Here is a 25,259-nt window from a genome sequence, read left to right on the forward strand (position 1 = left end):
GATATATAAAACAGGCTATTGGTGATACATTTTTAGATGAATTATTGACACATGGTCAATGGATATATTTTCGTAAAATGTCTGAACATGGAGAGAGAAAAGTGGTAGGAGTTTACGTAGCAAAAAAAAAAAAAAAAAAGTGATAGGACTTTACCCTTTTTTTTATGTAGATATAAATAACCAAATCATACATTTTTTCGGTCGAAAGTTAAACATATATACATTAGGTCCTGCCTTTTCATTAAAAACATCTGTACAGCTTTAATACATAATAAATGTTTAATAAAGACTGACGATGCCAAAAGTACAAAGAAAACATACAGACCCATCTTCTTGTTACATGAATGTTCATTATTCTGTAGCGGTTACCATAAGAACATACTCCCTGCAGTCACAGAAAAATAACTTGATTCAACGTAGAAATAATTTGATTAATTTTTGTCTATCAATTTTATCCTTATAATTAATATTTAAATGTAAGAACTCTTTATATTTTTCTCTCTCCTTTTCAACCTCATTTAATGTGGGTAAAGTAAGAGAAAAATTTTCAACTTGACATATTTAATGAGATAATATATTTTTTAAATTATGATGAATTTGTTAAAGTGACCTAAACTGTGGATCAAAAGCAGCATGGCACTATCTTTTAGAGAAATTCCTAGGTATAAGGTACTCCGAGAACATCACGTGACCTATATGTTGACCAATGATATAATGCCATGTGAAGCAACTTTATAGCATCTGTCAGCCAACATGTCACACCTCCTGACAGATGTGAGATATCATTAGTGAAGGTGAGTAAGAAGATACCGTCTTATCATGAGTGAAACTTCAAACAGTCTTGAACCCATTCGCCTTTCTTCTTCCTTTACTCCACAAAGACTTCCCTCCTCTGTTCGGAGAACTCTTTCCAGAAAAATAGAAAACCTTGTTGAGATAGATCATCTTCTTGAAGATGCTAGAGTCCAAGAAACGGATCTACTTCTTCTTAGTCCTTACAGCGTTTATCATCGTACCAATCGTGTCACTAGAAATGTTAGAAGCTTGATCTCCACCCAGAGACCTCATGTTAAAGAAGTAGTCCAGTCTACCAAACTAGAAAATTGTGGTCTTCCTGCCTCTTCCTCTGAACAATATGTCACTATTGACATACCTCAACCATTGATTAACGAGTGGATAGCTCAAGGTTATACCCATCTTCATATTGGTGCTGTGCGCCTCATTCTTACACTCCATGGGAGAAAAGGAATTCCAGCCACTGCTAAAATTGCTTTAGTTGATACTACCTATACTACCTACAGTAATGCTTTGATTGGCGCTGTTCTGACCACTCTTAGCAATGGTAGTGTCATCCTTACCATGGCCCCTGATTTCAATATCAAGCTTTCAGATCCAACTTTGACGGACAGACTAAAAATCCAAGTCCAGATAGTTGGCTTCCAGATGGCACTGTAAAGACAGTGTTCACCAAGCCAGGCCAGGAAGGTTCTTCTGTACCCTCTGGACGTATTTTGACCATCACTCCAGCCTATATTTCATCTAAGCGAGACCCTCCAATTGCTTGGATAGACCAAAATGCCAAGACATGTTATGTGTCTCACATAAATGGCCATTTCATTTGGGATCATGCACCAGAAGAATGTGATCCTGACTGTGAGTGTGATACACCGTACTGGTGGGAAGCATCAGACGATGAAGATGAAGATGGATGGTCTTACCCCATCAGATATGCCATAAAAAAGAAGAAAAAGGAGAAGAATACATCTCCTTGTTCCCACAAACGTTACCATCGCCACTATGATGATGATGATCATGGTCCGAAGCAGAAAGCTAGAAGCTGGAAGGCTCCTATCCCTACTGTTCCTTCTAGCAGATTATCTCTATATGATCTGCTTAAAGAAACAGGTCATGAAGACCTCCTGCCTAGACAAAAACCAGATCCAGTGATTCCTGCCATCCAACAATCCGTCCCGTGTATAGCAATGATGGATCCCTATGAGCAGGATTTTCCTCCTCTTGAAAGAAGGATCAACAGAGAAACAAAGGTTACAGCAAGACCTTTCTCTATTCCAACAGAAATCTCTCCTACTGGTGAAGCTAGACCAGTCTCAGCAGCAGAAGAAGTTCTCAATTGGCAGACCCAGAATGCGATCGGCCAGAATAGAACTCTGACAAAGATTGATTCAAAGCTTGACCTGCTGACTCTTAGAACTGATACTCTGACGAGCAGGCTTGACCAAGTCTCTGATCAAGTCAAACAGCTCTATATGCTCTGACTTCTCAGGCTTATCAACTGGATACAGATCTGAAGCGATTTATCGAAAAAGGATACATTGGACCAGAGTTTACTAGGAAAGAGCAAGAACTGTCACAAATCCGAAAGGATTTGCAAAGAATCGAGTCAGACATCGCTAAAGATCATTCACAAACCATCTATGACCCTTATCCGTCTTACCCCTCTAGTTTCCAACCTCCTACATATCCAACATCACCTCCTTCTTACCCCAGAGAATATGATTACAGCAAGGTTTTCAAAATGTCTTATCCTATTTTAAGACAGTTGAGAAAATCACGACAACCCACTCTTTCACCTGTCCAACCAAACCCTCCTCCCAAACCTCCAGTAAGACCACCTCACTTCCCTTCATCTGAAAGACTTTTCTACCCATCATCCTCATACACTAAACCTATCGAACCAACACCATCCTCTCAAAGAGTTGTAATAAGAACTCCACCATCATCTCCACCAAAACAAACTTCTCTTCCAGATAAAGAAAAAGGAAAAGAAGTTGCTGATCTAAACAAAACCATAGCCACTTTCCAATCTGTGGATAAAGATCAGTCATTAACAGATGGAACCTCTGAACCTGAGTCTGATTCCTCTATTGAATACAATTCTGATTTTGAGGCATATCATGCTGATATCTCTAAGGTAGCAATGGTCCAACCAGATCCTACAGTTGAAGACCCTATTGATGAAGACCCATCTATTCCTCATACGTCTGAGCCAAGAAGAACAGACTATAGACCTACTACAGGTCCATGGTTCACTTTTGATGATCTCCCTCCAGAAAAATGGAGAGACAGACTCCATGAGTTCGGAGCGTGGATCGACCTGCAGCTTGCCAAGCATGATGCAACTCTTGAGGAAGTTCTTACAGAATTTCTCTCAAGACTAACAGGAACATTAAGAGAATGGTATCAAAGTCTCAGTGATTACCAGAAGATGGCAGCAGCTAGAGTTGATAATGCAGGAACTCTTCTGGGACTCATTCACAAGAATTCATTGGTGATTTTTAGATCATTGACAAAAGGTATCGCCAAGAATACTTTGAGATGAAATGCTGTTCTATGGACAAAAGAGACTTGCAGAAACATTTCCAGAGAATGTCTGAAAAATACTACATGCTTGGAGGAGCTAATGATGTCAACCTCAGGCATACTTTTATTGCCTCTCTTCCAGATGAATTACAACCAAAACTTCATAGAGCTATCAATGCACTCCATAGAAATATGGCTGACATTTCCATTGGAGAAATATATCAGTTGGCATTAGCAACTGTGGATAAGCTTTGTGAACAACAGAAGTTCTTCAAAGGAATGCTGACAGGACAGACAAAGCTCAGGCATGCTTGCAAGAAACCGCATCTGAAAATAAAATGCAAAGATGATAAAGCATGCTCTTGTTCTACCCAGAGAAAGTCTCACTATCGTCGATTCAGATATCCAAAGGGTTCTTACTCCAGGAGAAGATCCAGAAAGCCTTTCCTGAGATACTTCAGGAGGCGCAGACCTTATTCAAAGAAATCTGACAGGTGCTACATATGTAAGAAAAAAGGACATTTTGCAAAAAATTGTCCTAACAAGACAAAAAAGGATGTCAAGATGCTAGAACACTTGCAGACTGTTCTCATGATCAATGAAGATGAAGATGTAGAATCTGTGATCGAAGAACAAGATGCTCAGGATGAAGAAACACAATATGTTCTTCCCTACTCTGAGGATGAGGAAACTGATTCTGAATCCTTTTCTCAAGAAGATGATGGTCCTCAAGGGTATTTATACTCTCTTAAACAGCCTGTACATCCGTCTTCTTTCCTTGGTTCCTTGGCTTCTCAGCCAGATCACAACAAAGTTACTCCTAAGCCAAATGTCAAGATTCATATCCTTCCAGGAAGATATGAAAAGCCAATTCCCGTTATTGCTTTTATTGATACTGGAGCATGCAGAACTATCATGAATCCTGATATTCTCCCCCCTGAAGCATGGATCCCTTGTGATCAACTTTTCCTTACTGCTGATTCAAAGCCCTTCAAGATTGAATGGATAACTCGCAGGAAGATTGGTATCCAATTCTTTCCAGGATGTGTGCTATGGATGAAAGTTCTTGGTAGTGATCTCCTAGGGAAAGATATTCTTATTGGATTTGATGCTTATAATCATACTAGGAATCTTCAAGTCTTGCCTAAAGGAATTAGATATAAAAATTTCTTTAGTGCATATACTGAAATTCCTAATCTCTTTGAGATCCAACAGGCACCACCGGGATATGAAGATATTCGAGATCATCTTCTCAAGTTTTGCGCTGATAATCATCAACAGTTCTCTCATCCATTTCCATTATGGAAAAACCAAGAGTTTTTCATAAAACTCCCCTTCAAGAAGAATGAAGACATCAGCCCCACAAAAGCCTCTCATCCAGGAATGAATCCAGAAGATCTCAAGCTCGCTAAAGAGGAATGTGCTGCACTTCTCAAACAAGGCCTTATTGAACCAACAAAATCTAATTGGGCTTGCCAGGCATTCTATGTTGAAAAAAGATCAGAAATCAAAAGAGGAAAGAAAAGGTTAGTCATTGACTACAAGCCTCATAATATTTTCCTTCAAGATGACAAATTCCCTTTACCAAAGCCCAGTTCACTTACAGTCCATCTTAGAGATGCAAAAATCTTTTCCAAGTTTGACCTTCAAGCAGGATTTTGGCAATTGGGTATCCACTCAGAAGATTGACCCAAAGCTGCTTTCTGTATTCCAAATGCCCAGTACCAATGGACTGTTATGCCATTTGGGCTTAAGGTCGCCCTATCACTGTTCCAAAAGGCCATGACCAGAATCTTTGAACCTATGCTTGATAACCTCCTCATTTACATTGATGACCTTTTACTTTTCTCAAAAGATGAGGATTCCCATAAACTTTTATTGACCCAGTTCGGGGAAATAATTGAAAAATACGGGATTATGTTGTCGGCAAAGAAAGGTGAAATAGGTGTCAACAGCATAGAGTTTCTTGGAATGCATTTTGAAAATGGTCAGTATTACCCTGGACCGCACATTGCAGAAGAATTGCTCAAATTCCCAGATGATAATCTCACAACCAAGCAAATCCAACAATTTCTGGGGATTATTAATTATCTTCGGGATTTTATCCCTCATGTGTCCAATCACACTAGCCAGCTGTCTAAACTTCTCAAAAAGAATCCTCCTGCGTGGGGAACAGAGCAGACCTCAGCTGTCAAGACCCTCAAAAGAATTGCACAGCAACCACCTCCTTTAAAGATTCTTGACAGAGGGCTACGAATCCTCCAAACTGATGCCAGTGATGATTTTTGGGGAGCTGTCTTAATTGAAGAGATAGATGGAAAGAGATTCTACTGTGGACATGCAAGCGGACAATTCAAAGAGTCAGAAAACCATTATCATGCTACCTATAAGGAGATCCTTGCAGTCAAAAGAGGAATCGAGAAGTTCAGTTTCTATCTCAGTCCTTATCAATTCAGAGTAGAAATGGATAATACGTCTTTTCCCAGAATGCTTAACCCTAAGGGAAAGACTTTGCTAGACAGCCAGTTACTCCGATGGAAAGATTGGTTCTCTCACTATAAATTCACCGTCCATCATCTCAAAGGTCACCAGAACATCATAGCAGATTTCCTCACAAGACCTCAGAAAGTTTCCCAGCCTCCAAAAGTCCTGTCACTCTCCAGACCTCAACCTCTTTTCATCCTAACCATCTCTGAACCAGAAATGCCTCACAGAATAAGAGCCACTATTTTCCCTCCTGGATCCCATCCTGAATCTCCAGCAGATGTCCAAAACCTTGCCAAAAGTACTATGTTCTGCTGGCTCCACCGTGTTTTTGTAGATACTGGAATCCACCCTTACCCTCAGTACTTTGATGCTGATGCTCCTTACCTCACTGTTCCCATCATCAAAGGACCCATACCAGAGGAACTTTTATGGTATATCTGGTCTGTCTCAGCCAATTATACCTGTGCCATAGCCTTCTCAGCTGTAGTCGTCCATGATCACCTGAATGACTTCAGAAATGAAAATTCTCCTCTTACCACACTCTTTGAGATGCTTGCTCCTCTTCCCTACTGGAGAGGAAAACTCTGGAAAATTCTCAAAGAACATAATATTTGGGACTTACCAACTCCCAAACAAAAAAGATTTTTCTGTCTGTATACCTTTTTCAGGAACTATGGTATAAGTGCTAACCAGAGGCTCTACACAGACAACCGTCTGATCCTCCAAGTCACCACCCCCTCATGGCCAAGAAAGGCAGCACTGCTAATGGAAAAAATTGGGAAGACATTAACTGCACTTAACTAGCCTGACACAGGAGAAGATACTTCATGTCTTTCTCTCGGACCTTTCCCTCCAAACTCACCGTCTGCCAGCAACACAACACTTGAAGAATTCCAGAGAGATTTCATCCTGAGTGCTGTCAGACCTCCACCAAATAGGTCACAAATTCTTCCACCGACAGAAGCCGCCGAAGACCCTTATGACGGAGACTCACAGATTCAACTCACTCAGCCTGAAGGACTCTATCTTCCTCAGCCAAGCTTTTAGTCACAACTCCCATTCCTCGCAGGAGAATCCCAGAACCCCAACCAAGAAGACCCTGACCCAGAGCTCGAAGACTACTACTACTCAAGGAGACACCATGACTCAGATGACTCTGACCCAGAAGGCATCATGAACCTATCCCCTGGCCATGAGCCTATCTATAAAGGCTAGGGGACATCATCATCAGGAAATCTCCTTTTTAGATACTCTGAAGATAAGATGGGACCCATCAGATTCTCACTTTATGTTGTCATCTACTTTATTAAAGTACCTTTGGAAAAGTAGCTTTATTAAAGTAGTTTGTCCTGTAGTCTATTTCATCCTCTTGTAATCATTAAAGTGAACGTTATCATTAGGATAGGTCATAATGACGTCTACCCGTCATCATGAGGTGTACTATTAGGCCTTTGTCATGTAGTGACCCTGAACCCCTATATAAACCCCACTCTGCCTTCAGTTACGGGCAGAAGGAGTTGTATCGACTTCCTTGTATAATACTAGTGTGTTTTCCTCATGAGTTCTCTCTAAATTTCTCTCTTCTTCTGAAAGCCTCACTTATGATATCTTTCTTCTGTCACCAGAGATTCTAAGTATGCTCTGCACTTGCCTCTTTAAGAGGATCCTGTGCATCAGAAAATAGAATCTGACCACGATCCATGAAGGAGTGTTTAGTGGCAATCTTTCCAGTTATCCTAGCTCTGGTATTCAAAGCTAAGAGTCCTAACATGGCCTGTTGATGAGTTGAGAATGTGTGGCCTTACCTAGACTGGAGCCTTGAATATCAGACTATGTTAGCTTGGTTCGATTCAGCTAACATTCCCGTGTGCTATTATAAAATTATAATTATATTTTTTTATATAAATATCAAGGTAAATAAAATTTGTTGAATGAAAAGAAATCATCTTAAAATTTGTGCAACACAGGTGTGACGGAGGGAAGAGAAGTGCCTGTACCAGACAAGGGGGTGGGAGTGACGTGTGAAGGAGGCAAGAGAAGCACCTGTACCAGACAAAGGAGGTGGGAGTGACGTGTCGAATGAGAGAGAGGGAATAGGTGAGGTGCTAAGAGGGGGATGTACACAAGTATGGGAGAGAATATAAGAGATTTAAAATGTTACAGATTTTAGTTGATTAATTTAAAAAAATAAAAAAATTAAATTAATTATTTATAATAAATATGTATTATCTTTCTTGAAATATCTTTACTAATCAGGTATATTGACTAAATTAACATTATTAAAAAGACTACCTTAAAAAATGTATAGAGATAAAATGGATTGACGTCTTTTATCTATGATCAAAATAAAATAAAATAAGATCTCATGCTAAATAGGAGAGGTAGTATTAGAATATCATGGAAGTACCTAAAATTGCTCCAATCTTTTATTGTCTTCTCTGACAAAAACATATACTCCTCTGGTTTTTAATACAAGACCCAATTATTGAGTTAGTTTTGGTCTTAAATACAAGACCTATTTCTCATATTTATTAATTTTTTCTAAATTACCCCTGTGGATATTCCCTCAACCATAATCAAGTAGAAGAGAGAGATCAAATATTAAGAAAGATGATTATGGTATTTTAAAAAAAACATGTCACATTTTTTATAATTAACTAACTTATGCAATTTTTTTTAATTTAATAAATTAGTTAAATGAATCTTATATTAAAATCAAGAGTGTGTGTGTGTGTATATATATATATATATCCTCAGGCTAGGCAAACTCGAATCATATGGTTAATTGAAAATGGAAACATTCATTCACAAACAAAGAAAAATTTTATAATTAAAAGACAATACAAACACACATATTTATAACACATTCAAAAACTATAGTCCAATAAGGCAAACAACGTAAAATGTTTAAAGCACTCACTGCGAACAAAACCATGAAAAGGACACACAAAAAGCATTACGACGGAGTCTCCTTCGATCACAGTCCAAGTCTATGCTTGCTCATTGGATAACCGCCATGGATGGTGGAGGTGGCAGCGACACCATATGCATGAACTCAGGGTCCTTCCCCATGGCTTCCAGTATCTCATAGGAAGCACACATCTCAAAGTCGAAACTTCCTTCTTCGGCTCCGGCATCTGCCGCTAACTTCCAACACTTTGTATTGGCAGGGCCGAGGCGAACGGCCACCGGCTTTCCCCACCCGAAATCGATCTCATAAAAGTTGGTTCTCGGGGAACTGCTGGTTGACATAAACTTCCCAATTATTGGGGCACGCTGCGTACGCATTGTTGGATGTCGTACCCAGGCTTCAAAGTCACTCTTGATCTTCTCTTCTGTGCATGACGAGATGGCCTTGTTCATCTCTGAAGCAAACTTTCCAAGGCCTCCATCTCCCACCAAGTCCCTTACTTTCATCGTCACAGTAGTGAATTGCACGGTGATTCCAAAATAATCATCTGGAATTGGCGGGTGAGAAACTCTGGATCTAGCAGATATGAGGAATCTGTAAGAGACTTCCTCTTCTGGATCAAGATTCTGATTTCTGATTGCAGACCTCCAAACATGTCCAAGAACAGCTTGCAAGGATGAGATTTTGTTGCTGATGACTCCTTCCTCTACTTCTGAGTTGGCTTTTGCTTTGAGTTCAGCAATTTTCTCCCTCTTAAAGTGAAAGATCCTCCTAGAGAATGGGGGTGGTTGAACCAAATCAGTGGACGCCTTATGATAATTTTCCATCATTTCTTTAAATGGAATTCGCAAGGGCCGTTTAATATGACCATGAGGAAACCATCGATCGAATGTGGCGAGCTTTGAATCCAACCCTATATGATTCAAACCGTTTTTGGAGAATCCTGCCCATGCATTCCAGAAATCCCAACCTGGCTTCACATCAGCAAGACAATGGTTTGTCGAGGCAGCAACGAAGATGCCATCCACTAGCTCCGTGACTTGAACCACCATTAATGGGAACTGAGTTCCTTCAAAATTCTTCAAATTTCCGGTTGGAAAAAAGGAGTAGAGAACCTGAGGAACATAAGTAGGCCCAACAATATCTGCAACTGTAGTATTCTCTGCAATGGCATGAATGAAGCTTACTCCGGCATTGTTGCAAGTGATGAAGACGGAGGAGGTGTCGTCGTCGTCATCGTTGGGTATGATGGCAAGACGGCCGGCGAGGGGTGGGTAGAGGTCGAGGGCCGAAGAAAGGGAATCCTTCAAGTGCTGGATCAGTGTCTCTTCGCGTTCGAACGGTGATGATGAGGTGGGTTTAGGATAAAGAAGTCCCTTTTGAGCATGCTCAAGCATTAGATACTGAAGATCCCATGGATTCAGGTCGATTAGCTGTGGTGAGTCGCCATTATTAACATGGCCTCGAGCTTGAACTGTAGTTGCGGAGATCACTCGAATGGCTTCCATGGGATGACGTGGCTGCTGTTTTCTGCTTACAATTGCTCAGCAGACGATTTATACACACGCGTACGCAAAAGGGTCGTGAGGAACAAAATATCTCTTTTTACCTTGCGAAGGAACGAAATCACTGAAGGATCATGTTAGGGGAGTATTTGGATAAGAACAAAATTATAGTTTTTATAGAAGTATTTTTACGGTATACGAAATAAATATGTGGAGGAATTTATCTCGATTTACGAAAAAATACTTCTGAAAAACACTTTTGAGATTAGCTAAACGTCGTTTAAAAAATGATTTTGATGGTACAAATTTAATTTTTTTATTTTTTATTTAAAATAATTATTTTAATAAATATGAAATTTAAAATAAAAATAATGTCATGACTCAAAAGAGAGGCAGACATCCTAAGAAGAAAGTTAATCGAAGAGGGAAGAAGAAGGAAAGAAAGAAAGAAGAAAAATGAAAGATGAGATGATAAAGACCATCTTACCATGAAAGAGCATTGAAGAATTATGATAGAAGATGAAGTGGAGAAGTTTTTTTTTTTTTTTTTATAAATAGAAAGCATGGAAAAAAAGTAAATAATTTTACGAGGGTGAAGCGTGAAGGCTACAAAAGAGAGATACTGGAAAAATTAGAAGCAGAGTGTACCGACGAGAGATTTGAACTGGAATTTGAAAAGAAAGAAAAGAAATTGTGACTCTAATGTGTGGCCTCCAAATTTTTGCCTGAGCCTCTCTCTGACATAGTGTGCGTGGCCACTTAGTAGCCATAATCTACCAGCCTCCTTTCATGCCCTCTTTTGTTTGGATAAATAAAAAGTTATTTCTGTTATATATTTTATGATTTTTTTGTACATTTTGATATTATGATAATCAATGTTTTATTTTATTATTACTGTTAATTAAATTATATTATTTGAACATAATCAATCTGATCCGGAGTTAATCTCAATCTAATTCATTAATCCTTAAATTACTATTTAAACCGGTTTAGTACCAAGTTATTTTTTTTTCTCTTGGTTTTGGTTGTCAAATTATTTTCTAATTTTTTAAATTTAAAAATATTAATTAAAAATATTAAATTTTTACTGTTGAAATCAGATTGAACAGCCTACATCTAATGCCTTGATGAACTTGATAGATGGGAGGAGTTATGATGAACTTGACAGATGGCAGGAGTTCGTTAATTGAAACACATTTAGGACCTCTACCCATAATAGAGGGTGCAGGGAGGAAATTAATTGCCCAAGGAATGAGAGGGCCCTACATGACGAGTTGCTTCTTGGTCACGAAAAATCGTGAAGTTTCACTGTAGTGTTAAAGGATCGTAATAAAATTACATTTTGATATAAATGATTAAAAGGAAAATTATGTACAGGTCCCACAGAAGAAATTTTATTTATTTAAAGTTCCACGAAATGTCAAAATTACTGACAGGTCCCAAGGGACCTCAGAATAATATATTCTATTTGTAAAATGACATTATTGCCCCTCACATTCCAAATTCACATTTGCTCTATCATTGCGATTTACAAACTCAGCAGCGATTATTAACAACATAATGAAAAGGTGTTAACAACCTAAGTAGTACCCGTTAACAACTTACTTTATAGAATCATATAATATCCACATAAGAGTAAATTATAACCAAATAGCATAATACAACAACTTTAACACTAAAATGGGAAGCTTTTTGATATCATTAAGAATTTTAACTAAACCAAATAGGATCATAGCAAAATTTTAATGCAGAGATCCATTAACAACCTCAACGGTGAGTATTAATAACCCAAATAGAGCTGTTGACAATCTAGGCAGTGTCTATTAACAACTGACTTTATAGGATAATATAATCTCTAACAACTATATAAGATTAACTTTAACACTATTTAGTTATAATTTAGTTAGTTATAGTTAGAGATTATATTATCCGATAAAGTCAGTTATTAACAAACATTGCTAAGGTTGTTAACAGTTCTCCTTAGGTTATTAATACTCACCGTTGAGGTTATCAATGGATCTTCGCATTAAAATTTTACTATAATCCTATTGGGTTTACTTAAAATTTTTAATGATATCAAAAAGCTTCCCATTTTAATGTTAAAGTTGTTGTATTATCCTATTTGGTTATAATTTACTCTTATGTGGAGGTTATATGATTTTATAAAGTAAGTTGTTAACGGATACTGCTTAGGTTGTTAACGCTTTTTCATTGGGTTGTTAATAGTCGCTGCTTAGGTTATAAATCGCAATGACAGAGCAAATGTGAATTTGGAATGTGAAGGGCAGTAATGTCATTTTACAAATAGAATATATTACTCTGAGGTCCCTTGGGACCTGTCAATAATTTGGATATTTCATGGGACTTTAGATGAATAAACTCTCTTCTATGGGACCTGTGCGTAATTTTCCCATGATTAAATGTCTTTCGTCATAGTTTTTTTTTTGGTCAAGTCTTTCGTCATTGTTACACACGCATATACATGAAGAAATTACGGGAAAAAATATCTGTTAAATTTTAAGATGATTGTTTTGATAGATTTTGACATCTTAAAATTGTTATAAGAGTAGTAAAAAATATTATAAAAATAATAAGTATGATTTATTTATCTTTTTAAAATTCAACTGATGTTTTCTTTGTTATTTTTTCTTTCACCCATTTTTTTGAATAATACTTACTAAACAAAGGTAACAACAGCACAACCCGGGGGTGTGGTTGAGCGGTCGAGGCTCATCCTCCCTTAACCAAGTGTCGAAGGTTCGATCTTTGTCTTGGGTATAGAAAAGCTTTAAAACCCCGAGCCAGTTATCTCACCTATCGAGATACCTACAAGCCAGTGGAGGAATTAGTCACCGGGTCCGCCGGTGGTTAGTATGATGTTTCATAAAAAAAAAAAAAGGTAACAACAGCACGAAAACAACTTCTTTTGATTAAGATGTAGCCTCATGAATTTGAGGTGGAGATTGATTAAAAATAAAAGTTATCGTCTGACTTGTGAGAGGCTTTCACCAACCAATCAATAACCATCAAATGTTCTCCATCCGCACGTCTAATTAAAACCTGCGGGTCTATACCGACTATGACTCTCGCATCCTGAATAATATCTTTCTTTTTTCTTTTTTTTTGAGTAGGCAAGTAGAGCTTGCAGGCAGGGATCGAACCCTGATAGCGGTCACCAAAGCCACTGCGCCACACATGTGCTGGCCTGAATAATATCTTTAAAAGGGTGTTCTAAATCCCATTCCTGATTATACAAATCAATAAATTTCATACAATCCAAAGATTCTCTTTCATGCTAAATACTACCTTAATAGATTTTTTTTATCCCAATCCCAATTTTTATTATCAATTTTCAATACTTCGAACCCTGATAGCGGCCACCAACAGGTGGCTATCATGCCACTGTGCCACATATGTGCTAGCCTAAATAATATCTTTAAAAGGGTGTTCTAAATTCCATTCCTGATTACACAAATCAATAACATTCATACAATCCAAAGATTCTCTTTCATGCTAAATACTATCTTAATAGATTTTCTTTATCTCAATCCCAATTTTTATTATCAATTTTCAATACTTCGTACCAAATACAATCTAAAATCTTCCTGTACCATCTATTCCAACACAAATACAAACCATTGATGTAGTTCCGCTATTGCGGAAGGAACTGAGGTTAACTTGCAGCTGAATCCACTAATCCTCGTCTTTCATGACCACTTCACGGCTACTCCTGGCATCCGTAAGAACAGAGCCATCTACTTCCTTAGTAACGTGGTTTTCCAGGGCGTAGTTGGCACTATTAACCTGCAGGCTAGAGTCAGAAAAGAAATTCCAGTGTTCAATAAGGTTCCTGTCCCAGCAGGCTCTACGGTGTTCACCTGATTTATTTCATAATAAATTATTATAGCGTTTGTGCATGTGGAGGATAAGTTTGAAATAGTTCTTAATTTACGTAAATTGTATTTCTAAGTAATTTTAATTAAAAAGCTAAGGGTTACAGTCCGCCAATAACAAAAAAATGACACGCACCTACATAGGGACGGACCAAAAAACTCTCGCCAGAGGCATAATCAAAAAATAAAAATCTCTCAACCAATTAATATCATTTTTGGTTCCTAATTCATGATCATTTCGTTTCAGACTTGATTGTGTGAAATTAATTATCAACCCGCATTAAGGATCCAATTAACCAGGAGGTTCTCGGAGGCGGATCATCAAGTTAGATTCTTTTTCACATGTATGTTTTTTTTTTTTTTAATATTATTAACAGTAACTATAATTGCTAATATTATTGAATAAATTGTTGGCAAAAAAAATTATGAAAGGATTTTTAAAGTTAAAATTGTTTAGTTAAATTTATTAAGGAAGAATGACAAAAAAAAGCCTTGAAAATTGCAAAATCCCAAATTAGATATTTTTACAAAAATATGTTATTATTTGCAGTTCAATTGTTGTCAAAATCTATTAGTATTGTCACAAATCTTGATTTAGGATTTTGCAATGTACAGGGTCTTGTTTTGTCAATGTCCCTTATGTTAATCACTCCCTCCGTTGCTTTTTATAACAATCTAAAATTTGGATTGTCTTGGTCTTCTTTATAAGAGTCTCATTGAGATTGTTTGAACAACTAATGTGTTTTTAACATTTTGGCCCCTAATTAATTTATGCTCCATATTACATTAAAAAGTTGACAACTTATCATACTATATTCTTTTTCATACTTTTTCTCATTATTATTTTATTTCCCTCTCTTATTTTATATAAAAGCAAGTAACGAATTGGAGTTGGCGGAAAAGAGTGAAATGAACGCCACCTAAGTATACCACATTAGCATAAACGATCACCTAGTTCTATATTTTGTAGACTTTTAGGACGATATTACCCCAAATAAAACTTTTAGATGCTGATAGCTTCTCAATGAAAACTTCCTGATCAAAAAGAAACTTTATCTCCATTATAATTTATAAATAACTAACTTAATTTCTAAAATTTTTAAAATTAATTATCTAGTTTATATATTAAGAACACAAACTAGTAATTAACTGTTATTGAATATTAAATCTCAATTGACTTGAGTGATGTCTGCTTGATATTTCTAAAAGGCACAAGATTTTATTAAATTTTGTAAAGGCTAATTACAGTTTCCCCGGAGGACAAGAGGGTCCTTTAACGTTTTGTTCATAGTTCCTGATTCTTGGATATTCGGATTTTGCAATGACATCCTGCCTTCACCTATTTATAGGAAGGATATCAACCTCATATAGTCATGTTCGATTAGGTGGAATAACGATAAAATAGAAATCATGGGAGTGTTTGGCAAAACCAAAACTAAAGTTTCAGAATCACTTTTCTGCAAAACGAGATAACCTCCTCCACATATTTACTTCGTAATCCGTAAAAGCACTTCTGAAATTATGGTTTGGTTTCTATCCAAACACCCCCATATCGCCTAGGGATAGACAGTTTTTGAGAGCTTCCGAAGGAAATGACGTTCATAAGACGAATGTTTCCAACCTGAGAATTGAATCTCTCTACTTACTACAATGCTACATTCTTTATCAGACTAGACTTCAAGCCTATGCTAGTGAATCTACGTTAATCAAGTAGAGTTGATAACTTGGTACGTGCCCTGAGAAGCACCCAGAAAGCGCCCCATGAAAAGGTGCTCTTAGCCTCTTTAACGCCGTCTTCAAATTAAGCCGAGTTCCAGAACTAAACAATATTTCCATAAACTATATGTACACCAACCTTCTAAACCCGGTCATGGGCCAGGCTGAAAAATCGGCTCTTGACTTTGCTTGTCTCATAAAGATCCAATCTTTGTGATGCTAGTTTTCTTCGTCAGAGTCGAAGGATTGTCTTTTCCTCAAAGATTCTATAACATCTGAGTGCCCATTACTTACTGAACCTGACACAATCGTTCGAGACTTCACCTTAGGCACACCCAAAGAACTCAGTGGCGGTGTTGCCGTCCCCTTGTTCACTTCCCTGAGCACAGCACGAGCTGTCGCTGCAGCGGCTGCATCCGCCATTGCAGAAGCAACTGTTTTACTATTCTCACGCTTATCTTTGAGATTACTTTGTCGATGAGTCTTGGCCAGAGTCGCAGAAGCTTCAGGGGATCGATGTGCACTTGATTTTGGCATGGTGGAAACTGCGGCTTTGGCTTTGGCTGCTTCATATTTCTGCATGTCATAGATAAGCTCTTTCTGTAGTTGCTTGTCAGCAACTAATATGTCATCAATTTCATTTTTGTAGTCCTTGAGAAGGACTCGCAAGCACTCCATGAGTGATCCTATAAGGGGACTGTTCTTGCTTTCTAATATCCGTTTTAACTCTATAAAGATGGGGACTGTGTTCTGAATAAGACCCTTCTTCACAATTTGAGTTATGGCCTTCCCTCTCGATGCAGCTCCATTATCGGCCCCGGCTTCCTCTTCAATGTCTGCTGATTCAGACGCCGATAAGCGCGTCGATGAGATTCGTATCTCTTTGCAAGCGAGAATATGAAACGCATCCTGCTTCCAAAATTAAAAGTTAAAATTCTTAACACAACAAATAAAGGAGAATTCTTTGCAAAACAAGACAATAATAACCCAATCCTTACTTCCATCTTTATCTATGGACTGTGCAGACTATGCACGATAAATACAGTAGTATAGTACCTGTAGAACAGACTGTGCAGTTACATCTTCTATATTCAGCATTCCATCAGAAGCCGCAGCAAGAATCTCTGCACATAACTTGGCAAAGGTTGCTAGGAGGTGCTCAGGAGCCATTTGTTTTAGCAAGGAAACATAAATGTGCATTCTTTTAGACCTTGAATTTTCATCGTTGCCCCTGAAAAAAATTCAGACTTCATATAAGCACACACAATTACTCAATGATTACCTTGGCACTTAATATTTCGGGATTACTTCACCTGATGGAAAAAAGTCGGCCGTCTTTTCCTGGACCATGGGATTCTTTATGTCCATTGTGGGCAGGGCAATCGTTCAGAACAAAAATGGCCTCCACAAAGCTGTTATATGCTAGGAGAGGAGCCTTGACTGTTGATACGTACACAATACTCAAATCCAACGACAAGATTTCATATTATTGTAAGCATGATGAATTGATGATTAAGGTAAACCTTCTCACCTTTCAAAATATTTCCGAAGAGAAAATCTGCCAAGTGTCTTATCTTTTCCGATTCGTCAACAAGTGATAAAAGAAACCGAAGGAATAGCACTCCTCTCCACTTCACATAATCCCTCTGGATAAAATAAGCATGAATTACAATTTAGCAAATAGTGTTCTCTTTTTCGAGTGTTTTTCAATTTATTTCCTCTTTTTTTCCTTTGGTATGATAATGACTACTCAACTACGAGTTAAATCGAAGCGTCATACGGAAGCAGGCGTCTCAGATAAGCAGAACAAACCTGCAACAACCTGGAGAGTAAAATAAAAGTCTGCCTTCTCACCAGCTCACATGGATCACGGAGACATCTCGTAATCTTTGGTATGTAGCTGAAAACATCCATGAAGAAGTAAGAATTGCAAACTATTCGCTAGAAGTTATTAATTCAGCATACAGGTAATGCACTTCCCCCATCCCATAGTAAAATCACTTTCTCTGTTCTTATGGTCCCTTATTTGTCAATCCGTAGTCACTTACGCTCCAATTAGAGCCGGCTTTAAGGTGATATCTGTTACCGGACTTACCAATCAACAAGAGCAGTGTATCGAACACAAAAATCTGCCATCATCACTACAAGGTTGTTGCGAAGGCTTGCAAATTCACTCTTTTCAAGCTCCTGCAAACTCAATTGGGGGACACAAATATCAATTTGGAAACAAGGGGCCATATGTTTATCAGATCAGGAAACAATGGCAAGTCAGTTATTCAACCTGGACAAACAGAGGTATGTAACTTTTAGCAAGCTTCCCGTCAGCGAGGCAGAGCTTCCCCATGGTTAGCCACCCTTGGATATACAGAGAAGGGGCTGTCTGCTTTAGAGAGGTTGTAGTTGTAGGGCCCAGAAACTTATTTGATTTAGGATCAGAACTCCCTGAAGTGATAATTGTGTGTATCAATGGAACCACAGTGCTCATATCAGCAGATGGGCAAACAACCACCAAAGTGCCGATTGTGTATATTGCTGTAATAGCTTCTGGCAATGACTTGGAGAATGCCATTGATTTCTTGTCTCTTCGACTCCCAGATCTTGGTGGTGTGAAAAAGCCACTTTCTCTGTTTTTCTGTGAATGCTCTGAAATAAACTTATCAATTATTTTCGAAGCTTTTAAGAGAACTTGGTGAACCCATTTCATGACGAGTCCTTCTGCCTCCGTGAGATTCGAGGCCTTTCGTTTGCACAACGTTGCAAGTGCTTTCACATGAGCATCAACCTATCAATCAATAGAAGAAATTCGTTTCAGTAAACTCCATAAGTTTATTCTGTACATTCCATGGTCATGTCCTTTCCACCTTTTTCGCCGTCCGTTTACTTTCCCATTTATGCTCATCGTATCCCCTCTGATCAGTGTACAAGTAAATTCTTTTTGTTCCTTTATCATGTTTACGATTAACATACCTCATCAAAATTCCTAGTTCTGTTAACCATTCATAACAAATCTGAAATTAGAGGAGTAACGTTAACAGCCATAAATTGCATTTTTCTCTTCTCTGATAAAATTTGTCCTTTTTTATTAAAAGAATGCATAATAATATGTTTTATCTTTCTTTAACGTGGAGGGTGGGGGCATGGAAAAGCCCTATGCATTGGCATCAGAGGCAGGAAAATTTTCGTGACCTGGCTTGGGGTTTGTTCATGAAAACAATAGTTAAGGGACATAGACACTGTTTAGAAAACCATATGAAATGTTTGTTTCAGGGAAACCTTCAATCTAGCTTCTATGGAATCGGAATTAAACATTGTGTTGTGCATGCTGAGCAGTGCAAAAATACCACACCATCCAGCTTGGTTGTCATGGAATGAAAACTAGAATGGAAGCATGTGAAAAGTAAATAATAAAATTGGTCAGTGACGCAAATATAATGATTACCTCTGTTGAATGCATGTTAAATTCTTCAATCCGTATGAGCAAGTTATGAGCCAAATCAGCCGCAGGTTCAGAAGGCAGCTCCAAAGAAACATTAGAGATTGTTTGTAAGAGGAAAACTCGGTCGCTAGCCCAAGCAACGGAATTTCGTTCTGAATTTTCTTCCTCTACAAACGCATCTCCTTCATCAAAGGGGCTCTTACACTCGCCTAAAATTGCATTTTTGTCAAGAAGCTGCCAATGATGATGAAGAAACTCCCAGTCAATTGCTTTTGAAAGGTATGCCGACGCCTCTGATAATAGAAACCAAGCACCAGGCGGGGCTATCCATTTCTCTATTGGCAAGGATTGACTCAGCCAGATAGACTCTGACACTTTGATTATATTTTGAAGTGCAGCAACAAGTTTGTTCTTGAGCCGTTTCTTCTTGCCCAGGTTTGTGCAAATTTTCTTTACCCAAGGGGTCACCTCTCTGTCACAAATCGCACTCAGAAGATACAGAACACCCTCAGGAAAAAGCACCTCCATCTCAGTGTCTAAACTTTTTCCCTCCACGCTAGCGTTACATATGGATCCACCATATGAAGGAGTAGATGCAGCCTGAGATATCCGCTCCAAAACCAGCTCTAGAAACAAGTTCTCACATTCTTCTTGAATGCTAGATTCATTATCAGTTATTAGACGAGGAACTGCATGTAACCATTCAGTTAATACGGTCTTATCAGAGAATGTTCTGAAAGCCTGCATTATAAAAGTAAATTGCATCAGATTACTCGTCAGTTATAATTAGAACCACGAAAAGGAAATGAAGAAGACCATTGAAAGTAGGAAAATTGGGAACCATGAATTTAAGATTTGACAAGCGAGAATTGAGCTAATGGATTTCATAGCATTCTTAAATTTAGGAAAAATTTTCAGAAGCTTTCTTGGCAAGCCCCCAACTTATCCAAGGTAGCGTGATAAAATCCAGACTGGTTGAACAAGCAGATGGAGCATATAAGCCGCTACTGAGGAGCGATTACAAGGGATATCGCGTGTTTTACATGTATATGACATTACCACATCCGAAATATAGCTCAGTGTAATCCGCTGAGCAGAGGAACCAACAATAGATAGAAAAAAGATAAAATAAATCCACCCAGCAGAAAGCTATGTGAAGAAAGCATTTAGCAGAAGAATTTCCATACATGCTGCATTTTAACCACTGTAGTTTTTCTAGTCAAATTCTCCGCCAGGAAAACTGGATGCCCTCCGGGGATGGAATAAATATTAACCAATCATAGTATTTCAGAACTAATGCAAAAACACACAAGACAAAAAAACACGCTTTGCGATATACTCATTTCAGACCAAAGGTTGGTGACTTGCATTACCCTGGCAAGTATTGTAGTTCAGTTCTTGGCTCAGATTACCGTGTAAGTTATTCAAATGTGCACCAGCCTTCTGACTTTTCCAGGTTTTGCCCTAAATATAAAGCAGCAAACAAGTGACAAGAAGAATTAGACAGGCGGATAAGAACTACCTCTGAGAGAGCTCCAATTGCTGCTTTCCGTATGCTAATAAGAGGATCCGAACAAGCCATGCCCATTGTCTTGAGCACCACTTCATCAATGGCACCGCCGAGAAGAGTAGTTAACTTGGTAGCTAGAAGAAGAGCAGCCTTCCGGACAGCTGCTTTATCATCCATGCACCTTCTCCTCAGAATATTATTTATCCCAGCATCAACATTTTCATCTCTAACTGTAACAGATTCCATAAAATTTCTCAAAACCACTACACACTTCACATCACTTGAAAGAAACCCCACCAGCTGCGCTAGGTTTGACAAAGCGCGAGCACGTATCGCAGCACTCACATCTGAACAGCGCTTCACCAATGCCTCCAAGCAACAAATTCCCCAGGGTTCTTTCATTTCATTTTCTGAATTCACACCCAATGGATCTTTCAACGACGTCACTAGATTCAAAATAAGATCAACGGCTAAAAGCCTAAGATTTGATTTTCCATGAGCCATTTGAACCACGAATTTCACAAATCCAATTTGGTCCTCCAGTGCCATGACACCAGCGATTTCCATGATGGACTCCACGGCCAAAGCTCGAGGTTCAGACTTATCCGGAGCCTTGTTGGTCAAATACCTTGGAAAATTAATCACTGCTTTTTTCACTCCCTCAGACGCCTTAGTTAAGCTCATCATTTGGCTCGTGATGAAGCCTAAAGCGAATGTTCTTGCTTGTGATTTGGGCATGAGAATCAGTGATGATAATGACTTCAACACCTCCGCCGCTGTATTACCAGGGTCTCCATGTTCGGGCCTCAAAACTTCCCTCAGTACTCGCAAGCACGAATTTGCCAGTTGGTTATACTGACCCGCATTTCTACATAATTCAAGAGCCAATACGGGAATATCGGCCATTGTTTGAACCAAAGACTTCAGACTATCCGGAAATCGATCCAAATGAATCAAATCCATAGCGAGCACTAACTTCTCCAATACAGGAAGCAAAAACATCGCATCAAATTCGCATTCTTCGCCGTCGTTATCATTATTTTGCGAGTTTCGTGCATTTTTCCTAGACGCCTTGCCTCGCCCACCAAGCTTCCTTTTCCGATAGGCGGCACTTTGGGAACCCGTGGTCGGCTCATCGAGATTGGACTGGCTTGCTGGCCGATGCTTTAAAGACCGACGAATAGAACGAAGAAAAGAGAGGAAAGACATTGGAGTAAAGAGGGTGAAAACGGGAGCATTCGGGGACAAGAGCAAGGAGAGATACACCTTAGAGGCTGCAAGCGAGACGTTGACGGGGCCTGAGTCCATTGCGGAGGCAATTGGCTGGATGAGCAGTGACGGAGATAGATTCTTGGATGAGAGCTCATCGTAGAGGCGGTCCAAGAGTTCTGATTCATTGGCATAATGGGCATCGTCGAGAAGGGATTGGAGATCCAATAAACTCTGTAGGGAAAGCGGTGGTGGTTGCGGATCACTTCGGATGTCATGGTGACGGAGTTCCTCAAGCTCTGTGATTATGCGAGATATGGTTTCCTCCATTTTTACTGATGCCTCATTCGAAGCCCTCGAAAAGCCAAAGTCGGATCCCTTCCTCCCTTGTTATCTACTTTTGAATTTGAATTCTCGTTTTCCCGCCAAAAAACCCTGAAATACATATAACTAGCATTATCATCGTTAGTTGCATGTTGGGGAAGACAAACTTACTTACATCCATGCTCAATCATCATACAAGTTAGAAAGGCGAACAATTTGCAGCATATGCGAAAGGTTCAGAGCATATGCGAAAGAGGAAAAAAGAAAAGTACTAATCACGAGATCAATAAAGCAAGCCATAGGACGAAGAGAATTTGTAAATTTGTAAAATCCAAAAGAAGATTATGCAAGAAGAAAACCTGTGAGGAGGTCCTGGTAAACCAGCATCTTCGCTGAGTTACTCTCGGATAGCTCCGAAAGGCGAACAGTTTGAAAGTCCCGTTAGAGAAACTGAGAAACAAGGAGCTCGAAGGTTTTGAGACTGAGAAGAGATAGAATGACGTTTATGGGTCTTGATTTTTCCAAAATGCCCTTACAATACAAGTCCCGCGAGTTTTGCACTTGGATCTCAGTTTTTTATTTTTGGGCCTAACATTTTCATGGGCTGGGCTACTGGACCACATCTCTGCGACTGGTTTCTAATGTTTTGGTGGGAATTAACAGGAAAATGTTACATGATTTGGAAACTCAGTTGCAAGATGAACTTGAGGAAATGTTGCATCTAGAGGAAATCGAATGGTTTCATGAACCCCGGTCTAACTGCATAAATTATGGTGACAGGAATGCTCGTTCTTATAACTTGAAAACCAATTTAAGACGGAAATGGAACAGGGTTGTTACTCTAAAGAATGATCATGGAGAGTGGATAAAAGATAGGGAAGGATTATTAAAGGTTTTGGTTGTAGACTATTTCAAAAAAAAAAAATCTTTATAGAGATTCTATGGTGGGAAAATTTTTGTATACCACCGCCAACTTCCCGCGTGTTGATGTCTCATGGTTAAGTGTAATTCCTTATGATGAAGAAATTAAAAATGCTCTAATTTTTATGAGAGCTTTTAAAGCATTGGGTTTTTATGGTTTTTCTCCAAATTCTTTCAGCGTAAGTGGGCTTTTGTGGGAAATTCTCTATGTAGCTTTGTGAAAGGAGTCTTTAAAGGGGAAGTCTTGATAAAGGACTCTAATAAAACTTTAATCTTTCTCATTCCTAAGAAGGAAAGCCGAAAGTTAGTGGCTCGCTTTAGGCCTATTTTTTTTATGTTCAGTGCATTATAAATGCATTACTAAAGTGATCACACAGCGGCTGAGAAGTTTAATAAATAGTTTGGTCTCACCCTTCCAAGCAAGCTTCATTAAGGGGAGACATATACAGGACAATATTGTGATTGGGCAAGAAATCTTGCATTTAATGAAGAAAGCGAAAGGTAAAAAAGGTTTCATGGCAATAAAAATAGACCTTGAGAAAGCCTATGATAAAATAAAATGGGATTTTCTTTGATTGATGTTGGTTTCAAGGAAGACTTCGGGTTCGTTTGGGATCACGTTTGGACCCCTAAACATGCGTCTCAATCTAACTTTTATTGTGACTGTGATTTTGGGTGTTTGGATCTGCGATTACCCTATCTGACTTGTGAGGCTCAAATGGGCTTTTGGGAGAAGCTCATACAAGGTGCTTTTTTTTCGAATGCGCAGCTGAGGTTGAGAAACCGTTGGAGTATTTTATTAGGGTGTTAATTTTTTTACCTAACTGACCCTCTGCATGTTTTTTCTCTCACTTCAGCTCAAAGACAAAAAAAAACGCACACGCACTCAGAAGCCACAAGACGCTCTGAAGCTAAACTCCTCCTGACGTCTGCTGCCATATCCCCACCGTGCGCCTGCCATCTCCCGCCATGCGCCTGCCGTCTCAACAGTTCGGGTTCTTGTGTGGGAGTGGGTGGACTGTGGTCGGTCGTTCAGTTCTTCCACCGTCTCATCAGTTCTTTCCTCTGTTCGTTCAGTTCTTCCAGCATCGCCGTCCGTTGTCGTCGCCGTCTCCCGCCGTGTCCCGCCGTCTCATCAGTTTTGGTTGTTGTGTGGGAGTGGCTAGATTGTGGTCGTTCGTTCAGATCCTTCAAATACCGTCACCGTTCGTCTTCTTCCTCTGTTCGGTTGCAAGCGTTGCCGTCCGTTTTCACCGCCGCCAGATCGCGTCTGCTCCAGATCCACACTGCTCAGAGTCTCCTTTGTTTACCTGGTAAATGATACGCGATTTTGGTTCCAGATCTGCTTGTCTTCAATTGTTCTTAGCTGCCATCGGACCCATAGCTGTTATAGGAGTGTTGATATGATGTTCTTGCTCTTGATCTGATGTTCTTTCGATTAGTGCGGCCTAGCTGTCGAACTTGGTAGTAGCGTAGTAGGAAGAACTGACTTGGTAGTATCAATTAATGTGGTTTTTTGGCTATGTGTTTAGTCTGTCTTTCCTGTTAGTTATTTGTGACAAGCTCAGACTCGTAGGCGCATTTTAGTTTGAAAATTTGAAGATCTGTTTCCATTTATTTGTAGTTCTGTGTTTCTATTTATGATTTGTGGTTCTGGCAAACTGACTACCCCTTTGCTGTTAATTATTTGCCACAAGCTTTGAAAAGTATACGTTTTTTAGTTTGAAAATCTGAAGATCGGTGTTTGTAAAAAGTGGCGTATATATTCATCAATAATGCTTATTGTTGATAAGTATGTTTTACAAACCTAAATATATATGATTGTGAGATTATAATTTATAAATATTATATATATTAGATATTTCCTCTCATATTTATTTACAAAAGAAACATAATATTTCTACATTGTTGGAAGAAAAGTGCTCTGGTTCACTGTAACTCCCTTTTGCATTCTTGATTGACATTTTTTAATAGAATTATGAACAAAGAAAAAAGTAAGGCAACATGAGATACAAGCACCACAGAG

At 38.8% G+C, this 25,259-nt stretch overlaps 2 protein-coding genes across 2 annotated transcripts; both read right to left on the bottom strand.

Annotated features, from left to right (window-relative positions):
- Positions 1-8,808: 8,808 nt before the first annotated feature.
- Positions 8,809-10,227, bottom strand: LOC114750188 (uncharacterized acetyltransferase At3g50280-like). The gene has a single exon (XM_028938735.1). The coding sequence runs from the start codon at positions 10,225-10,227 to the stop codon at positions 8,809-8,811; it is 1,419 nt and encodes a 472-aa protein (XP_028794568.1).
- A 5,468-nt stretch (positions 10,228-15,695) lies between these two features.
- On the bottom strand, positions 15,696-22,335 carry LOC114750192 (condensin-2 complex subunit D3-like). Its single transcript, XM_028938740.1, has 9 exons — positions 20,792-22,335; positions 19,273-20,010; positions 18,115-18,615; positions 17,929-18,020; positions 17,646-17,733; positions 17,365-17,479; positions 17,147-17,273; positions 16,890-17,064; positions 15,696-16,742 (listed from the first exon to the last, which is right to left on the bottom strand). The coding sequence occupies exons 1-9, from the start codon at positions 22,316-22,318 to the stop codon at positions 16,053-16,055; spliced, it is 4,053 nt and encodes a 1,350-aa protein (XP_028794573.1). The 5' UTR covers positions 22,319-22,335; the 3' UTR covers positions 15,696-16,052.
- Between the last annotated feature and the right edge of the window lie 2,924 nt (positions 22,336-25,259).

This window comes from Neltuma alba, unplaced genomic scaffold (genome assembly GCF_004799145.2).
Source record: "Neltuma alba isolate B1F8T4 unplaced genomic scaffold, ASM479914v2 tig00006343_pilon, whole genome shotgun sequence".
NCBI classification, from domain to species: domain Eukaryota; kingdom Viridiplantae; phylum Streptophyta; class Magnoliopsida; order Fabales; family Fabaceae; genus Neltuma; species Neltuma alba.